The following is a 19,691-nucleotide window of genomic DNA, read 5'->3' as shown; positions in this document are numbered from 1 at the left end:
TATACCACTATTTTAGTATATGGTGTGGCTCGCCCCTAGGGCCTGACGTGTATTTGTGCTATTTTACTGTCATATTTAAAGTGTAACTTATGTGTTTGACCTCTAGCCTCATAAAGAGACTAGGAGGGTGTGTTTAGTGATAAATTCATATATTTATTATATATACCTGGTTTGGTTGTCTTTCATTTTGGCACTCAAGAGATTATAGACTGGTAAAACAAGCTGCTTTACATTCCTTCAAGACTTAGCCTGAAGGCTGCTCTCCATAGCTACTACTAGGATAGCTTTCAATAAAGGCTGTCTTTAACCTATAACCAATAAGGGGTTGTTTGGACTGGTAAAGGGTGCCCACTATAACTAGTGGACAGCATATATCAGGCCAACTTCTCACAACATACACAATCCAAACAAACCATCAAGACTCAACCAACCCTGTGGGCACTACTACCTGTTGAGGGCCAGCACCCATGTGGGACCTACTCCATTTGTCCATTGATGAAAGTATCAAAAACGATTGCCCTAGGTCTGGCCAGACCATGGGTACAAAAACGACATACAAAGTGCAATACCAAAAACTGCATATATCTTGTCACATGTCTGTGTCGTAAAAGATACGCAGGAATGACAAACAGACCCGTGAAACTACGCATAGGGAGCACAAAAGCACAATACGGTGTAAAAGGACCAATACAAGACTACAAAACAACTTCCTGGAAATGAATCATACTACTTGAAATGGTCCATAATCAAAGCCAATGCCAACTGGACTACCAACACGCTTTCAGGCAAGAACAACACTGGGTGTTCCGATTATAAAGTAACAGAAAAGGACTCAACGACGACATCCTGTGGTCAGAACTTGTGACCTAATCCGATAGTAGTTCTAGATGAACACTGGCTCATGAGGTTGGATCACCACACAAAGCATCTAAGCAGGGTGCACCTACCACGGGTCATAGAAGGCCACAACAATGTCTGTAGAACTACCACTCCTAAAAGATTGGCGCCCCATGACGGAACACCAAAACACGCAACCATTACATTTGGAGACAGTAGGCTAACATCACGAGTGATACCACCAGTTGCAATTATCACGAAGAAAGGTATGTGGTAGCCTGCTCGGAAAGGAAAACATACCAAAGGCACCATACTTGCACCGCAACTCTCCTTATGGCATATCCACTTTTTAATTTTAATTGGATGCAACGTGAATGAATAAATAACGAATACTTTGGCTCTTATGGAACTTCTACAAAAGGGCCCATTTCCCGGGACTCCTTTTATTCACTATCCATTAGCACAGATCACTGCCATTTGTAAGGGGGTGGCCCCCGGTGTTAAGACACACAGAGCAATGAGTTTAGCTAACGAGTTGCTAATGTCTTCTTTTCAATGTAACTTTAGTGAGACACAGCAAGGCCTAACATACCACCACCCATATGACTACGAATTACTGAAATAACAACATCTTAGTTACTACACAAGAACTTAGCCTAACTCTGCTAAAGACTAGTATGAATTTGTTTTGACAAATGTGATGATAGTGGCTAAATAAAACTGGTGCCTTGTAGCTCATTTAAAACCATTACAAGATGGCCGCCGTGCATGGCATTCACTCCTCCGATACCGGGCTGAATTCACTCTTGACATGCCCCCCCCACTCCCGTTGCGTCCGCCTGTAAGCACTCTTAACCGGATGGACGCCGCCTAACATCTCTCCGGAGTCCATCTCGCGGCAGGGCAGGTAATAGACCAGAACGAAGGGGACTGAATGTATTTATTAGTCCGGTGCTTCGACGTGGATAACACAAGGTATGTTGAGCGTGCACGGGGCTCACTTTAACTTTTTATATCCACAGAAAATACTTTCCTTTAAAGGGGTAATCAGTATGTGAACTTTGAATGAGTGTGTATGAGCTATGGGTGAATATGCCTCACGTATCTGGAAGCATGTCTCACGACCGAACATGGGTATGACAATTCCCGATATTACGTGATACTCTGTCGTGTGATAATAATTGCACTCATGAAGCGCACTCTTGCATTATTAAGCACTGGTGGCCACCATGATGAAAAACGAGTGCTCTTGTCTCACCGCACTTGAGAAAATTGGATATGCACATCCACCACGAGGCTAGTGCATGAGACTTCACCAATGATATAAGATACAGACAGCCCCTGCTGTCACACGTACACATGAGGCTGTGAAAGTATGTTCAGCGCACCTTTTCCCGCACACTGCCAGCACGAAATGTAAGGCGAAAACGCAACGGTCCAATACATTTATTGTTGTTCTTGACTCGCCACCACTTATGTATGTCTCTGTATGTTTGTTTTTTCTTTGTTTTTGTCCGCTAGGTAACAGGTTGAACACATGAGAGGTGTTCCTTTAAGAGCAAGTAACGCACACAAACCTGAAAAGAGGTACCATAGGAAGAAAGGGTGTCTTTTCCCTACTCCTATTCATTTATTTAATTATTCCAGTTTCAAAACATGTTGACCAACACACACACTCACAGTCACACGCGGGCACTAGGAGCAGCAGAGTAATACCCTGACCTCTATGTTATTTGTTAATAGAGGTGCCCCAACGCCCCTGTATAATTATTTTAACCTTACCTCCAGGACCAACGAATAAAATTATCCTCACGGTACTGGTGAGGTACTTTTAACACACTAGCACCAATCCTTTTAGGCCCACACACCCACATGCAAAACTGCGGCATCTCCTAAAAAGATCTCTGACAGAGAGCCCTCTCGCGAGGCCCGTGGGGGACAGCAGCACCACCCCCACAAGGAGCAATGCCCGATGATGAAGCATGACAGTCACAAGGGTTTGTGAGGGCACTAATTCCTAAATGGAGAAATTCCCCCACTTCCATCCATTGGGAACCACATATAGAGGCTTCCTTTTCTTTCCTCCTTCTCTCTCACCAACATAACCAAATAGGTTATGGATCTTAACTTTAGGAACAATAGACCTGATCTAGGGCAATATTAGAGGTGTCACGTGTGTACTTTGTTAAATATTCATACCACCTAGACAGGATACTACTGTGTGCTATCCCAGAGACAGAACAAACTGGAAATGCACCCCAGGAATCCCTACCACCAGTGGGCCTCCCTTACACTAGAGCCAAAAATCCTCACCAAGGCAAAAAAGTGCTGGCCAGTAAAATGCTGGGACACAGGGTAGGAATTCCATCTTTATATTCACCTGCCTCAAAGCTAGCAAAAATCCCTTTTCTGTCTTTAACAAAAGAGTCCAAAAAATAGCATATTCTATAAATACATTATTAACAGAATTGTGCCCTTTCTACATTAATGGGACCTTTATATCTGTAGATCAATTCAGAATGTGCATAGATTAGTCACCACTTTCTGTTTACATATATATGAGACTGTGCCATACAACCCTGGAGAAACTGCCAGGATTTCCAACAGAGCCACAGTATGTGATCCTACTGATACAGATAATTAAATCTTAGAATACTACTAGATAGATATCTCCGAAAGGAGAGCACATTGCAGCATAAGCAAGCCTGGGAATGGGATGTGGGAGTTTAGTTGGGAAATAAAGTAAAAACATTGCTTCCTGCAAACTCAATTACTATCATCCAACCACAAGCAAAGCTTATACAGATTAAAGTTTTGCACCAGAATTATTCTGTGTAGCTGAAAACAAGTGGATGTCACTGCCGTGCTGAAAAAACACTGGGCTAACCCAAAAGATCTCAGCAACTACATGCCCATATCTCTACTACCCATCCCAGCCACTGTCCTGGAGGAAGAGAGCAACAAGCAGCTCTCCACCCATCTTGAACAGTACCACCTTCTGGACTCCACCCAGTCAGGGTTCCAGAACAGCCACAGCATGGAAGCTGCCCTCCTGCTGGGAACAAACAACATCTTATCAATCATGGACAGGGGAGAAACCCCTGCACTTATTCTGCTTGACCTCTCAGCAGCATTCGCCACTGTTTCATCATGGCCTCCTCATTACCAGACATCAGGAAGCCAAATGCCCACCCTAAGTTGGATCACCTCCTTCCTCTCCAACACGACATGAGTCAATCAATCAATCCATCAATCAATCAATCAATCAGTAGGATAGTAGAGTGCTACTTGGCACCTGTGAGGGTATCCATGTGTTGGCAGGGTCCAGTTTATTAGCCGAATAGCCAGGTCTTCAGGGACTTTCAGAACTCTGGAAGAGATGGGGAGGTCCGTAGATGAAAGGGTAGTTCATTCCATTTCTTCACTGCTAGGTAGGAGAAGGAGCTACGTCAGATGCGAATAAAATTATACTCACGGTACTGGTGAGTTACTTTTAACACACTTGCACCAATTCTTTTAGGCCCACATACTCACATGTACAACTGCGGCGTCTCCTAAAAAGATCTACGATAAAGAGCCCTCTCGCGGTGCCCGTGGGGGACAGAAGCGTCACCCCCATGAGGAGCAACACCCGATTATTAAGCATGACACTCGCAAGGGTGTGTGAGGGCACTAATTCCTAAAGGATAAATTCTCCCACTTCCATTCATTGGGAACCACATATAGAGACTTCCTTTTCTTTCCTCCTTCTCTCCCGCCAACATAACCAAATAGGTTATGGATCTTAACTGTAGGAACAGTTATTACACAGTGATTACATGTTAGTTCTTGGGAGCAGCGGTACTGGACCTAGTTTTTTCTAAACTGCTCCGTGTCCCTCATTTTTTAGTGTCACACTAGATCAGATCTAGACATCTCTTTTTTATCTTCTGGGAGTATTAACATCTCTCATCGTATTCTAGGCTACTTGTCAGCCCATACAAGCCTGATAAGCAGCGATCTTGTGGTTTGAAAAAAGGCTTAAGAATAAAGAAAGGAATCTGGGAAGGACCTACATTTTAATCAGAGTTATGTATCCCTCAAGGGACAGCAGTAATTCAGTTGAAGCATGTTCTTGTTTCAACTTGTCTATTGTTGGGCCATAATTGAATTTCATTATCTCTACCATATCCCTGTGCTAAACTATTTCCAAGTACTTGACAGTGTTGTTCATACATCAACTTGAGAATTCTAAATCCAATGCCTCAGTATCACTGGTAAGTGGAAACAGTTCTGTCTTGTCCAGTTAATTATAACCCCAGAATATCTACCTTTGCTTATCACCTTTCCTTATGGAAGATACATGCTTCACTTAATACTGGATAAAAAAGAAAAAGATCGAAGTTCAGTCCTCTTTGTAGGTGGTACTCCTATAATTTTCTGTATAAGGAGTTCATGGTAAACAAACAATAACAATAACAGGGATAGAGGGTACCCCGTCACCTGTCTGAGGTTACTCAGAGGGCCAGATGTACCAGCATAGAACATTCATGAGGCACTCGCAATTTGCGAGCCCATTAGGGATGGCTGGCCCTCCCAGGAATGGTGGCCTGCTGGGCTCAGCAAACTCCATGTCTGGGACTGCATTTAAATAAAGCAGTTTATTTTTTTCCAAAAAAAGAAAATGAAAAGTTTTTTTTTTCATTTTTTAAGGGCAGGTATTGGTCCCTGTGACCACTGCCTGCCTCTAAAATATATTTTCCCCTACATTCACAAAGGGCAAGGGGTCCCCTGGGGACCCCTTCCCTTTTGCGATTCCTGTACCACCCTTCTGAGAAGGGGGTAAACTTCGACTATTTTGCGACCGCAATTGCGGTTGCAAAACAGTCATACTCGCTCAGACTCGCTATTAGGAAGGGACGCCCCCGGAACGCCTCTTCCTAATAGCGAGTCACTAATCCTATTTAGCCAGTCACAAATAAATTGTGACTCGCTAAATAGGGTTAGAGCATGGCCCTGCTGTATTTTGCATGCACAAACGGGTCGCAAACCAGTTTGCGCATGCAAAATAGGGTTGTACATCTGGCCCAGAATGGTTTAGAAGTTATCTCATTAGTTTTTACCCGAGTCATTATCTGTGAATATAGTAGATTTAAAAGGACGAGAATAGACACAGCGATGCAAAACCACAGTGCTACCACTAGGAATGGGCATTCTAGAGAGCCAAAGGTTTCTTCAGCATCCCGAAAACCTGCTGCAGCACTCAATTTAGAGTTAAGCAGATGCAGCAGGGTGAACACTGTCATCAAATTTCTCTGTGCAGAACAAATCCAGACTGCACTGGGGCTGAGATGTTCTCCATTAATAAGGCTAGTCTCTGGGCTATAACTTCAGCTAGTATTTTGTTTTGCAGATTAAATAATGATAGTGGGCGGTGTTTGACATGTAGGCTTTGGTCTTTTTCTGACCTTGAAAGTATTGTGATAATTGCCTCATGCATTGTTTGGAATAATAAACCATCTCAAGAGCCTCCTTGCAGACCTACAACAGATGTATTTATTTATTTGGTCTACCTAATGTTAGCAAACTTTTTAACTCACTAAAAAATGTGGGGCATATTATCAAGAAACAGCGTTAAAATTATAACCGCTTTGGCGGCAGAAAACTGCTGCTAAAGTGGCGATAATGGGATGATAATATGCCCTTGAAAATTTCCATAGAAGCCCATGTTCTGGTGTGAACATGGGCTTCTATTGGAATTCTCTGTGGCATATTATCAAGCCCATTATCGCCGCTTTAGTGGCAGTTTTCTGCTGCTAAAGCGGCGATAATTTTAAAGCCGTGCTTGATAATATGCCCCTGTATTGTTTAAGCCCCAGCATTAATACCTTATGTGGAAGGGGCATAGGACGTTGATCACAGTGGATGCTAGTACGTATGGCCTGGGAGCTATACTATCTCAATGTGGAAGAGACAAATAAACTACAGTTGGATTGGTTCCAGAATATTAACTGGTGTTGAGACACAGTATTCAGGTTAATCCCTCCTGGATATTACAGTGACAGAATTATTAAAACAGCACATGCAGGGTATTTGGGCATGCCGACCACTAAAAGAAGGATAGGGGCCATGTATCGGTGGCCAGCCTATGGACAATGTTGTGCATGAGTGTCTTCAATGTTGTCTGAGTACTAAACATCCTGTGACCTCAGTCCTAGAACCCAGGGCTTCTCCTATTCCTGATAAGGTGTGTCAAAAGATGTCTATTGACTTTTTGAGGACTTTCATGTTTTACCTGTCCACATGAGAGATAAGCTTGTGTTAATTGACCTTTTATCCGGATGGTTGGAGGTAAAGAGTGTTGCGGTGTTCACTATTGCTAGTTTCATCATATTTTAAAGGTGTTTTTTTATAAAGAAAGCGGTAAAGTGTTATCAGACAATGGAATGCAGTTTACTTCGGTGATTATGCAGGAGTTCATCAATAAATATAGGATCAAACAGATCAGCATGCCACTATATTGTCCTAAGTTTAATGGAAAAGTGGACAGGTTTAATAAGATCCAAGTTGAGAGTATTCAGAGTGTGTTCAAGTCTCACTTTGCTTCTGTAGAAGCGGTTAACGATACCATATGGGCGTATCGTACTACTCTGCTCTCTGTTACAGGTCAGATTACCTTTGAAGTGATGAGGAGGAAGTATGAGCTCAAGTCTTTTCCCTGGATGGGTATCTGATGTTCTGAATGTGGATTCACAAAGGTAAACGAAGACCAAAACTCTAACTTCACTAATGGTAAATTACCTTTGCGAATACTGAAAAGCAGCAAAGTTAGACCTTTGGACTAAGTTTACCTTTGTGAATACTGAAAAATGAGTAAACTTACAGAAAAGTGTAAGTTTACCTTTGTGAATCTGGCCCTATAACTGTTCAGTCCATGCTGGCATACCTGTCAAGCTAATGGGCGTCAAATGTATGACTCAGCGATAGATCGCGTACAACTATAAATTTCATTTATTGTGTGGGTTGAAAGACAGAAGAGATTATGAGTTTCCTTAATGGCTGCTCTCATCAAAGACGATACAATTTAAGCATAACTGTTACATCTACAGATGCCTGTATATTTTGTGAACAAGGGCACCCGCCTAGTATACACATACCAAAAGCACCAAGAAGCCTTATAGGGGAACAGAGTATTGGTGCAAAATTCGATAAACAACTAGACAGCAACGAATTAGAGAATAGTGGTTGACCCACTCTAGAGTTTGTTCTTGTAGTGAATGTGGTCCTCTTAGACCAGCTAACCATATCCCTATTGCACATATTGCATCAAACAAAGCTGAGGTGTGCTTTGTGCACAACTCAACCTTATTAACCTTCTGAAAGGGTTTCAGTCATATACACAACATAACCTGATTAATTAGAGAGTGATAACAGCATCTGTTCTTACCTCCATAAATGTATCAGTCAGACATTTAGAACAATCTTTGTAGTGAAGATCATAGTGGGGATACAGGCTGGACAATGCCAGGCACCCACTGGGCTTGAGTACACGATATGCTTCCCTTAAGAACTCCTCAACTTCAAACCAGTGGGCTGCAACCGAAGCAGTTATAAGGTCCACAGAGCCATCTTCAAATGGAATCTTCTCAGCAGGGGCAACACTAAAGATAATAGGGGAGTTGGAAACACATGAGACCATGATCTTAACAATAATATTAATCTTGAGCTTTCACAAACTAAACCTTGAAGCTTTGTGAAGCCTGACCTCACTATGGCTGCTAATATCTATTTCTGTGAAATGTACTAGATCTACAATACCTTTGTTACTGACACTCAGATTCAGAACACTGTCTGTAATTGAAAGCTTTTGCAATCAGTTTTAGACAGAGCACAAGTCAGTTGCCTTATAAATGAATTCAAGATTCTTTACATATTTAATGCGAAAATATTTTAAAGTGATTGACTTATTATCAAACAATAACAGCTGTTGGAAATGATCATCTGTTGTGTGGTGCCCCGCCAGATTTCATGCTTCGGTGGTTTTAGAACTCTGTGCACTAAATTTGTGTTCCTATGCATCCCCTCTAAACTGCACTGTGGGCCTGGAAGTTAAATGGCATTTCGGAATGTGCTGCAGTATATTTTGTGTCATCCTTTATAGTGTCAGTGCAGGGGGCAGCGTTACGGCATGCTGTAAATTGGTGCTCTTGAAAAGAGATTCAACAGTGAGAGGCAAAAGTTTGTAAAACCGCCTGCACTGGAGACACAGAACATTCCCAGGAAGTAAGGGAGCAGCATGGGGCAACTCTCACCCACTTACTAGCCGGCGGTATATACAAAACCCTTTCCCCTAGGAGTCTGCAAAATTTACCACTACTAACTAGTTCTAAAGTGATTTTTGCTCACCCCCCAGAACATGGTTTGTTTCTCATATATCTAATTGGCATATTTAATTTACTTGTAAATCCTTTGTAATGTGGTATACCATTTACCCAGGCCCTGTAGATTACGTGCTACAGTTGAGGCAGCAGCATTTATTGTGCCCCCCACTTATGTAGCACTCTAAAACATATCCCAGGTCTTCCGCTGACATGTTGACTTAGAAAACCTTAACCTCCCTTTTTATTACATATAAGCACCCTGGGCCGAGTACTCTGCTCCACCAGCAAAGTTTGCAGAGTTTTATAAACTCTGCGCTCCGCTGGGAACGCAAAGTTGCGGCAAAACTCCAAATCTGTGGCACAGCGGAGTACGCCCCTCAGCCGAGGCCAGTAACCTTCCCCAAAAAAGTTTCAAACCCATTTACCTTCTCTGTGGGCCGCCCTCCTCCTCACTGCAGTGTCTCCTTCTTTCCATCCTCCTCGCGTCCCCATATGTGTTACGCCTTGGGTGAACTGAACTGCATATGCGCAATTTTCGCAAGACGTAACACGTACGGGGACGTGAGGAGAAGGACAATGGAAAGAAGGAGAACCCGTGGCAAAGAAGAGGGTGGCCCACAGAGAAGGAAAGTGTTTTTTTCTTTAAAAAAAAAAAAGCTTTCCGTGGGTCTGCGGCAGAGCGGATCATAGTTCCACAGGTTTTTTTTTTAACTCTGTGGAACTACACAGATCACCACTCCGCATACTATGCCTAGGGTACATATAAGTCACCTCTACAGTAGGCCCTAGGCCACCCACAGGATGGGGTGCTGTGTAAGTAAAATATAAAACTTGAACTTTTAAGTTTTGCACATCCTGGTAGTGAAAAACTAATGTAAGGCCTGTCTCTCTCAAAGGGAAAATGTTGGGGAAGCCTTCTTACATTTCATAAACTCTAAATCCTAATTGAGCGAGAGTAGACCTGTAATGTTTGGTACCTATGAACTTGTAATGATACATCCTCTATTTTAAAAATACCACTTTTATAAAGTTGGAATTTTCTGCTCTTTACCCAGTGTGCCTGCAGCCTTGGTCTGAGCATTTGTCTGGGTTAGGTGACAGATAGTCTTTGTGTATTTCACAGGACAACCACACACAATGAGAGCTTAAATGTGACTTGATGGTACATCTTGGGTGAATGTGTGGGAGGAGTTGGGCACAGCTTCACACTTATACCTGAATTAACTGTGTCCTGGCCACACACAAAGGACTGCCTAACCCCTTTTAGTGAGTCTGGAGCCAAGGCAGGAAGGGAAGATCTCTGCACACTGCCAAGACCCTTCATTGATGCCTCCCCCACTTTAAATACACCACTGGGTATAAGAACTGGACATCTGACCCTATCACTTCAGTACACGTCCAGACCTCTACCCTTCTAGACCCCTGGTTCCTCTGCCAGTAAGAAGGATTGCTGTGCTGTGGATGTACTACTGCTCTGCTGGACTGGTGCTCTGGCAGAACTGATTTCTTGCTATGCTGACCTGCTGCCTCTGTCATTTACCCATCAAATTGTGATGCTGCCTGAACCGCTATTATGGATCCCGTTGGCTAACAAGTCATGAATTATTCCAATGCCTGCGAGATTGTTAGTAAAATTGTTAAAATTCTCACAGTAATTGCTGTGGTGAGAGGTAAATGACACACAGTGCTATGTGACAGGACTACAATGGTGCAACCATTAAATGCAAGCACATCACAATTGGCAACTACCTGTTCCAGTATCTCTCAAGGAAAGATGGTACGTTGAGGTATGAAAATCTGAATATAAGTCATGAGGGGAAGGTCAGTACCACTATTGAGAACTAAATAGTACAAACAACATGCAAATATGGAAACCAAAAGGATGAACATTAAGTGTATGATGGATGTAGGCCTTTGTTGCTGGTCATTCATTAAATCTACCTGTGTGAATAGTTTTTAAACAAAGAGAAAATGCGTGTCAATTCTGTTTGATCAAAGAACATGGACATAGGCATTTTTGCTGAAATGGGTCTGCTCAGATTAAAGACTTTAAATGATTACCCCGCGAGTGCTCCATCACTTTTTGAAACTGCATTATACAAGAGTACTACCCTCACCCTGGGTTTAGCAGTTTTTTCTGTGTTTGGTTTCGAACTCACGTATAATGCATTATATATATATATCTATCTATATATATATATATATATTCACTTAAAAAACCATAGGTTTCACACAGGTTATAGTTAGGTGGATATTTCACTCGTAAAAAAACAATGAAATTCCCCCGTTATAGTTAGTTCAGATAACTATAACTCGCGCACCCGCAATCCACTGCACATGACGTCACATATTACATCACTCATGACATGGTCAGTGGCATCACTCATGACATCATCCTTGTGATAGAGTGGCGGTCGCGCAAGTTATAGTTATCTGAACTAACTATAACGGGGTAATTTCATTGGTTTTTTACGAGTGAAATATCCACCTAACTATAACCTGTGTGAAACCTATGGTTTTTTAAGTGAATTTGCAAGGTTTTTTAAATGGTAATTCCTAACTATAACGTGTGTGAAACCTATGGTTTTTTCAGTGAATTTGTACGTTTTTTTAAATGCTAATTTATTTATGTATTATTATTTTTTGTATATATTTATTTTACAATAAACTACGTATTAAAAATTATTACACAATTATTATTGCGCACCCTCGCGATTTTAAAAAAAAAAACATTTTTTTTTGCCTTCGGGGTCCTTCAGGGACCCCCTGACAAAGGCTAGGGGGTCAGGAACTCTCTACCCTGCCCCCTTTTCACGTTCGCCACCTTCCTTTTTCACTCTCGCACTGAAAACAAACAAAATGGCGGCCGACACTTCCTGATTTCGACCGATTCGAACGTTGACTAACATGTAACCACCAATCAGAATTACGCTCGCGCACGTTAGGGTGCTCGCACGGTGCGCGCACGGTGCGCGCACCCTGCGCGCGTATAGATATATATATTGTTTTAAATGCTATTTTCTCTGGAAATACTTTACAGATTTACACCAAACCTGCAAAAGGCACTTCATGGACCTTATGGCTACCTCTCTGCCAAATTTCACATAATTCTGTTTAGCCGTTCGGGCTGTAGCTGTGACTAAAGTCGCTATGGAAAAATCCATGGGGAAAACGTGTTTTGGGACCCCCCCTTTTTCTCAGCCCCCGCTTGACGAATCACCCCAAGACTTTCAGGGTAGGAGCTGAACGGAGCGCCCCATTAGTTTTGAATATTTCGCGAAGATTCGCCAATCGGCGCCAAAGTTATTCAAAATAGAATTTTGAGATTTCCTATGGAAACTCGGTCCTAACTATAACTACCTACTGGCGACCGCCAGTAGGTAATATATATATATATATATATATATATATATATATATATTCACTGAAAAAACCAAAGGTTTCAGGCACGTTATAGTTAGGAATTGGCATTTAAAAAACCTTAGAAATTCACTGAAAAAACCATAGGTTTCAGGGGCGTTATAGTTAGCTGGACATTTGCCTCGTACAAAACCCTAGAAATTCCCCTGTTATAGTTAGTTCAGCTAATGCACTGCTGATGACGTCACATATTACATCACTCATGACATGGTCAGTTACATCACTGATGACATCACTGACGACATCTCCAATGACATCATTGATGACATCATCCATTGAGTATGTGTTTCTGAACAGTTTTAATATGTTTAATATATATAGGGAAAGGCCTATTGAAAAATAAGTGGGTGTACAAGTGTGTGAATGGATGATTTTCTAGGTGCGTAACTGACTCTATAAGTGAGTCATTTAATGTATCTTACTGCAGACTAGTGACTAAACTGTGTGAATGTCTGTATGTGTCTGTGTGTTGGTGTATAAGTGGCTGCATGGTTTTGTGAATAGCTATATGAGTGTTTATATGGGTTATTGATTTGTTGTCTGAGTATCTGTATGGGTGCCTGAGTGTTTGTGTGGGTAGGGTGTGTGTGACTCTGTGACTAGATGTGTGAGTGGGTGATTCAGTGGGTGCATGGTTTTAAGAGTGCATTTGTGATGCACTGTATGGTTGGGTGAGTGTATGTATGGGTGTGTTAGTGATATGGGGCCCGATTCACAGAACAAACTTAAGACAAAATCCTAAACTTAGTACCATTTTGGTATTCACAGAATGCACTTACTACTTCTGGTATTCACAGAATGAACTTACTACTTTTGCGATTCACAGAATAAACTTACTACTTTTGCTATTCACAGAATGGATTTAAGACTACTAACTTTACGTCCGCACTCGGGCTGGAAATTCCGGCCCGGAGGCGGAGCTTCCGGCCCGGAGGCGGAGCTTCCGAGCAGGAGGCGGGGCTTCCGGGCCGGAGGCGGACGTAAAGTTAGTAGTCTTAAATCCATTCTGTGAATAGCAAAAGTAGTAAGTTTATTCTGTGAATCGCAAAAGTAGTAAGTTCATTCTGTGAATACCAGAAGTAGTAAGTGCATTCTGTGAATACCAAAATGGTACTAAGTTTAGGATTTTGTCTTAAGTTTGTTCTGTGAATCGGGCCCTGAATGTATATCTCAGTTGTACATGTGTCAGTAACTACATATGTGAAACACAGTGTATATGTGTGCAAGAGAATATAACTATCTATATGTGAGAATGTGTGATTTTGGGAGTGGCTGTATGCGCCATAGTGCAAGGATATCTGTGTCATGTGCTGTTTGTTTTTTCTGCAGGAAGACACAGAATTCGTTAGTATTTTTATGAGTAAGTGAACTTGAGTGTTTTTAACTGTATAGGTGAGTAAATTTTACTGTGAATAATTATTTGCATGACTGACTAGATGTGTGAGTACCTTAATGGATGATTGGCGGTGTGTGAGTGTCTATATAGGTGTATAAATGCACAGTGACTGTAAGTATGACTGACTGTAGAGGTGAGTGAGTGGACATGTATGTAGACCTAAAAGTCCATGAGTGGGTGAGTAGTTATTGGTATTGGAGTATCTATGGTTGTCAAAATGGCCGTCTGAAATTTTGAGTCGGTGTATCAAAGGTTATATTAGGGTGTGAGAAGATGCACTAATTTATCACATGGATGACGTCATCAGTGATGTCATCAGTGATGTCATTTGAGATGTCATCAGTGATGTCATCAGTGATGTCACTGACCATGTCATGAGTGATGTAATATGTGACGTCATCAGCAGTGCATTGCGGGGGCGCGAGTTATAGTTAGCTGAACTAACTATAACAGGGGAATTTCTAGGGTTTTGTACGAGGGAAATGTCCAGCTAACTATAACGCCCCTGAAACCTATGTTTTTTTCAGTGAATTTCTAAGGTTTTTTAAATGCTAATTCCTAACTATAATGTGCCTGAAACCTTTGGTTTTTTCAGTGAATTTCAAAGGTTTTTTAAATGCCAATTCCTAACTATAACATGCATGAAACCTATGGTTTTTTCTGTGAATTTCAAAGGTTTTTTAAATGCTAATTCCTATCTTTAACTTATCTCTGAAGATGTCATGTTTAATGATTTTGATTGGATTTGTATATTTTTCAAATTCAGTGTGTCAAATTCATTAATTTTGAATTTATAGACTTTTTTATCACCATTTTTTAAACTTATTTTTTCAATTAATTATTTTAAAAATTAAAAAATATTATTTGAAGTTAATTGCAAACATATTTTTTTATATTTTTCAAAACATATTTGAGCTATATGTACAAAACTTTATTTTATATATATGTTTTTTAAATGTTTTTGGATCCGCGCACCCTAAGCGCACCGTTCACGATTCCTACGCAATAGCGTCCACGCATGGTATGCGTCGGGTACGTGGTTAGTGCGCAATCGCTATGCGACCGGTACGCGACTCCCAGCCTATACGCGACACGTTCGATGTACGTAACGCGACATTTACGGACTTCCGTGATGCGTCATCTGCGTCTATGACGCGGTAGGTACGCGGATCCCGTGAAGTATTTAACAGGAAAGGATACAAGGAGTTGGACAGGGTAGCGTACAGAGTGGCCTTACAGGTATATAAGAATCAGCTGAGAAGTGCTAAGGCAAAGTTCTAGAAGATACCTTGGATAGGGCCACAAATAAATCGCAAACCCTGTTCAAGCTGGTCAACAATTTATCTAATCCGTCCTGTACAGCTCCCGCTATTCCGGCCTCTCAGGACCTGTGCGATTCTTTGGCCGCTGCATTTGAGGAGAAAATAAGAACAATCTTGAATGGACTCTCAGTGCCCGGACAACTGGGGTCACCGTTACCTCCTTCACTGGAACCTCTTCGCTATTCGGTATCGCTCCGGGATAACAACAAGGTGGATACTTTTTGTTTACCTTGCTTTCCCATTCCTACATCGGAGGAGTTTGATTCATTGGCCAATGGAGTGTCCTCGGGCTCACCACTGGATCCAATGCCTCATAAGATCTGGAAGGCATTTCAGGATGAGCTGTTCCCTCCACTTCACTCCATCTGCTGTCAGTCACTGATGACGGCGACAGTTCCAGTTAGCTGGAAAGTGGCAATAGTAACTCCACTATTAAAAGAGGCTTCCTTAGATCCATCTTGTCCAGCTAATTATAGGCCCATCTCGCTTCTACCTTTTGTAATGAGGGTCCTTGAGAGATGGGTCACAAAAGCCTTGTCCAACTATCTGGAATTAAACTCCTGCCTGGATATAGCTCAGTATGGCTTTAGGCCGGCACATGGCACTGAGACCCCATTGGTCACCGTGTTAGATGATCTGCGAACGCGTGTTGACAGGGGCAGGTCAGTCTTTCTGGTACTGCTGGACATGTCGGCCGCGTTTGACACGGTTGACCATGCGGTTCTCTTGGAGCGTCTCCATAGTGCGGGTGTAACCAGTCTAGCTTTAGATTGGTTAACGTCCTATCTCAGCGACAGACAGCAAGCAGTGGCTTTACCACCTTTTCAATCAGCCACTCGACAGGTGAATCAGGGAGTTCCTCAAGGGTCGGCGATTAGCCCGATCCTGTTTAATTTATATCTTCGACCCCTTATTGCACTGATTAAGTCATTCGGCATATCAGTCATCAATTATGCCGATGACACTCAACTGATTTTTTCATTTGAGGGTAGTGAGTCGGTTTCGAAAGACACCTTTCATCGCTGCATGTCGGCCACAGCTGAATGGCTGCGAACCAACTCACTCCAGTTTAATGGGGCCAAAACAGAGGTTCTCCATTGCTCTCCTGATCGCCTCCCCCGGGCGCTGCCTGATGATTTTTGGCCACCTTCCATTCCTGGCTCTGTGGCAGGAGCTAAATCGGCCCGTAATTTAGGAGTGGTATTCGAACCGGACCTACAGTTGGATGGTTCAGTTAATAAGACCGCAGCGACTTGTATGGGCCTGCTCCGTGCCCTACGCAAAATTTTGCCTATTCTCCCCCAAGGTTTTAGAGCAGAGGTGGTGCGGAGTATTATACTCAGTAGATTAGACTACTGCAACGCATTGCTCCTAGGAGCTCCTAAAAAATTGATCCTTAGGTTGCAGAGGATCCAGAACATGGCGGCAAAACAGGCTTTATCGCGCCCACGCTCTGCTTCCTCCTCTGCAGCTCTAGCTGATCTACATTGGCTGCCGATACAACAGAGGATCGCGTTTAAGGCGGCATGTCTTGTATTTAAGGCGCTGCATGGACTTGGACCAATCCCACTCCAGGGCCTGTTTTCCTGGTACCAAGCTGCCCAGCCTTTGAGATCATCATCGGCGTTTCTGGTGCGGATCCCAAGGATCACTAGAGTCAGGATAGGTGGCCGAGCTTTTAGCCACACAGCCGCCTCATTATGGAATTCCCTTCCGCTAGTGCTGAGGGGTAAGCAAGATCTGACTTCCTTCAAAAGGGACCTTAAGACCTATCTGTTCCCTAGGGCAATGTAAACATTCTTCCGATGGTTTAAATGGGGTCTCAGCGCCAGGATACCCTTGGGGTGACAGATGCGCTTAATAAGAACCAAATACATACATACATTTAAAAAAACATAGATATGTATTTCATGTGAATATTAATTGAAGACAAACTCTAAACTAGTCTTAAAACTAATATATTTTTACATCTAATCCTATAATTTTTTTTAATTCAATTTCGCGGATGCACGCTGGGTGCGTGCCCCATAAGCGCACGGTGCGCGGATCCCATGTGACCTCCAAAAAAAGAGATTTGATTGGTTCATTACACTTCCTCTTCTAACTACTGAAAGACCCCACCCATTTCAATCATTCTTCTTTGAGCTTCTTTAGAGGAACATCTCATCTAGAAGAAACTTTTTGGGGAAGATTTCCACAGCTGCAATTTTTCTCAAAACAATGGCTTCTGCACAACAACCAACATCTGAATCAGACCTTCCGTCAGATGAGGAATTTGTTGTGGAACCTCCACGGCCAGAAAGATACACCTCTGTGGTGTGAAAAATGTTTCCTTCCCAGAAGGACAAAACAAAACTAACTCCACTAAAGTGACATGTAAAATATGTCAAAGAGTGCTTTCTAGAGGAGATCCCTCAAAAAAATACTCTTGTGGGACGGCGAGTATGCTAAAACATCTGAAGACTCTGCATCCTGTGAAACTGGCCAGGCAGGAGACTCCGACAGCAGCCTCAGCCAGCAGTGGCAGCACTTCTGCAGCCACTTCTGCAGCATCACCATCCACCAGTCACCCGGACATATGTCCTGAATTTGGAAAACTGAAAATAAGTTGCATTAAGTGCAACAAACTGCTATGTTACGGCGAGCAGTCAATTGACCCTATCTGCCGAGCACAGCAAAATCACAAGTGCTAAACTTGTGTTTATTTTTTTTTGGGAGAAGTTAACTGTTTTGTTCCTCCTGTTGTCTTTTTTACCTTTGGAAAAAAACAAAAAAATAACAAAATTGTTCCAAAAAGTACAAAAAAATTAAAAAACAAAAAAGAAGAAAAAAGAAGTTCTTATACGAACTAACTTTCCTGGTTTAAAAAAAGAACTAAATTTCTTTGTTAGTGTGTGAAAGATTAGATGAATGTATGAGTAGTACATAATTGACTGAATGAATGCATTAGTAGCGTATGGTGAATGTATAAGTGCAGAACTATGAGGGAGTGCTGCAGCATCACACAGTAACCTCTTTAACTGCAGTGTGCTGTAGTACTTCCGAAGCACAGGGATGCAACATATGTACATAAATATGTTGCAAGTCTATGCTTCTCTCTGCACGGCTGCTTAAACTGCAGCCACGTAGTGACACAGGCACCCTTGCACCATAGTGCAAGGATATCTGTGTCATGTGCTGTTTGTTTTTCTGCAGGAAGACACACCTTCCTGCACAAAAACAATGAGAAAATGCATTTTTCTCCTTCAATGTATGCTGAACATTTCAACATGCATTGAAGAAATAAAAATGTGGATAAATGAAAACAATTTTCCTTGTTGTGCTTTCCTACACCAATTTTAGAATGGTACAGCATTCACACACATATCGAGATTTATGATTTCTGATAAATCTAGACATATGTCTTGTTCTATGAGAATTCAGTACAATCATGCACAACAACACTTATAGAACACCCTATCAACGCAAAGTGGTCTGCATGATGAGATTGTATTTACATGGAGTATAAAAAGTGCACAGAGTGCCATTGCCTCTCTTTCTAAATATGAAACACTATCTTACACAATAACTATTTTACAAAAACTGTCATATTTCTGTTTTTAAAATTCGTAGTGAATGATAAAAGTAAGCACAGAGTTTTGTCTGCAAAGATGTTCAAAGAAGAATGATTGAAATGATTGCAGTGCTTCAATATCTAAAAAGGTGAAATAATATGAACCCCTCAAATCTCTTTTTTTGCAGGTCACATGATATCTGATTATGGTCAGATTTCAAAAATACATAAACAGAGTGTTTTTAGAAACGTGTTTCAACTTTGTAGCTTCTTGCAGGCCTCTTCATTCTGCATATTCAGACTTAGTTAAACTTACCTTTACAGTAATATGAATAAAAAATGGTATTCATTTTTTGCTGCTTTTCGATCTAATATAAATTGTTAAAAATTGCTTATTTTAAATTTTGGATCTGTGAAAGAAAAGAAAAAAAAATTATTACATATAATAGTACATTTTTTACAACACAACATAATGTCCACAAAGTAATTTCTTTGCCTTTTTTGCTGTTCTCAGAATATATTGAATTTCACTAGAAATAGTGATTTCAATACTACTCATCACTTAACAGCGGGCAAAAAAAAAAACAATCAGAAAGATTGTTAAAAAAAAAACAACATACCAGTCTCGGTAAAATACCAGAAAATACAAATCATACATATATGAAATGCTTACAGATTACAAAATTGTATAACTTTAACTTATAAAAACTGTAAATTTTGCCGCATTAAAATAATCACCGAACAAATGACCACCAAAAAGTCCATAATTCAAAAAAATACCTTTCCTTGAGGCCAAATGGTAT

At 41.5% G+C, this 19,691-nt stretch overlaps 1 protein-coding gene across 2 annotated transcripts in view; it reads right to left on the bottom strand.

Moving 5' to 3' along the window:
- LOC146809211 (putative methyltransferase DDB_G0268948) overlaps positions 1-19,691 on the bottom strand; it is a 469,094-nt gene that overhangs the window by 156,072 nt on the left and 293,331 nt on the right. For both annotated transcript variants that reach the window (XM_085616031.1, XM_085616030.1), the window contains exon 5: positions 8,264-8,477. In XM_085616031.1, the coding sequence (XP_085472157.1) occupies positions 8,264-8,477 (214 nt within the window). The remainder of the gene's footprint in view (positions 1-8,263; positions 8,478-19,691) is intronic.

The sequence above is a fragment of the Triturus cristatus genome, chromosome 7 (assembly GCF_964204655.1).
Source record: "Triturus cristatus chromosome 7, aTriCri1.1, whole genome shotgun sequence".
Lineage (NCBI taxonomy): Eukaryota > Metazoa > Chordata > Amphibia > Caudata > Salamandridae > Triturus > Triturus cristatus.
Note: the sequence above shows the minus strand (reverse complement) of the source record. Positions and strands in the feature narration are given on the sequence as shown.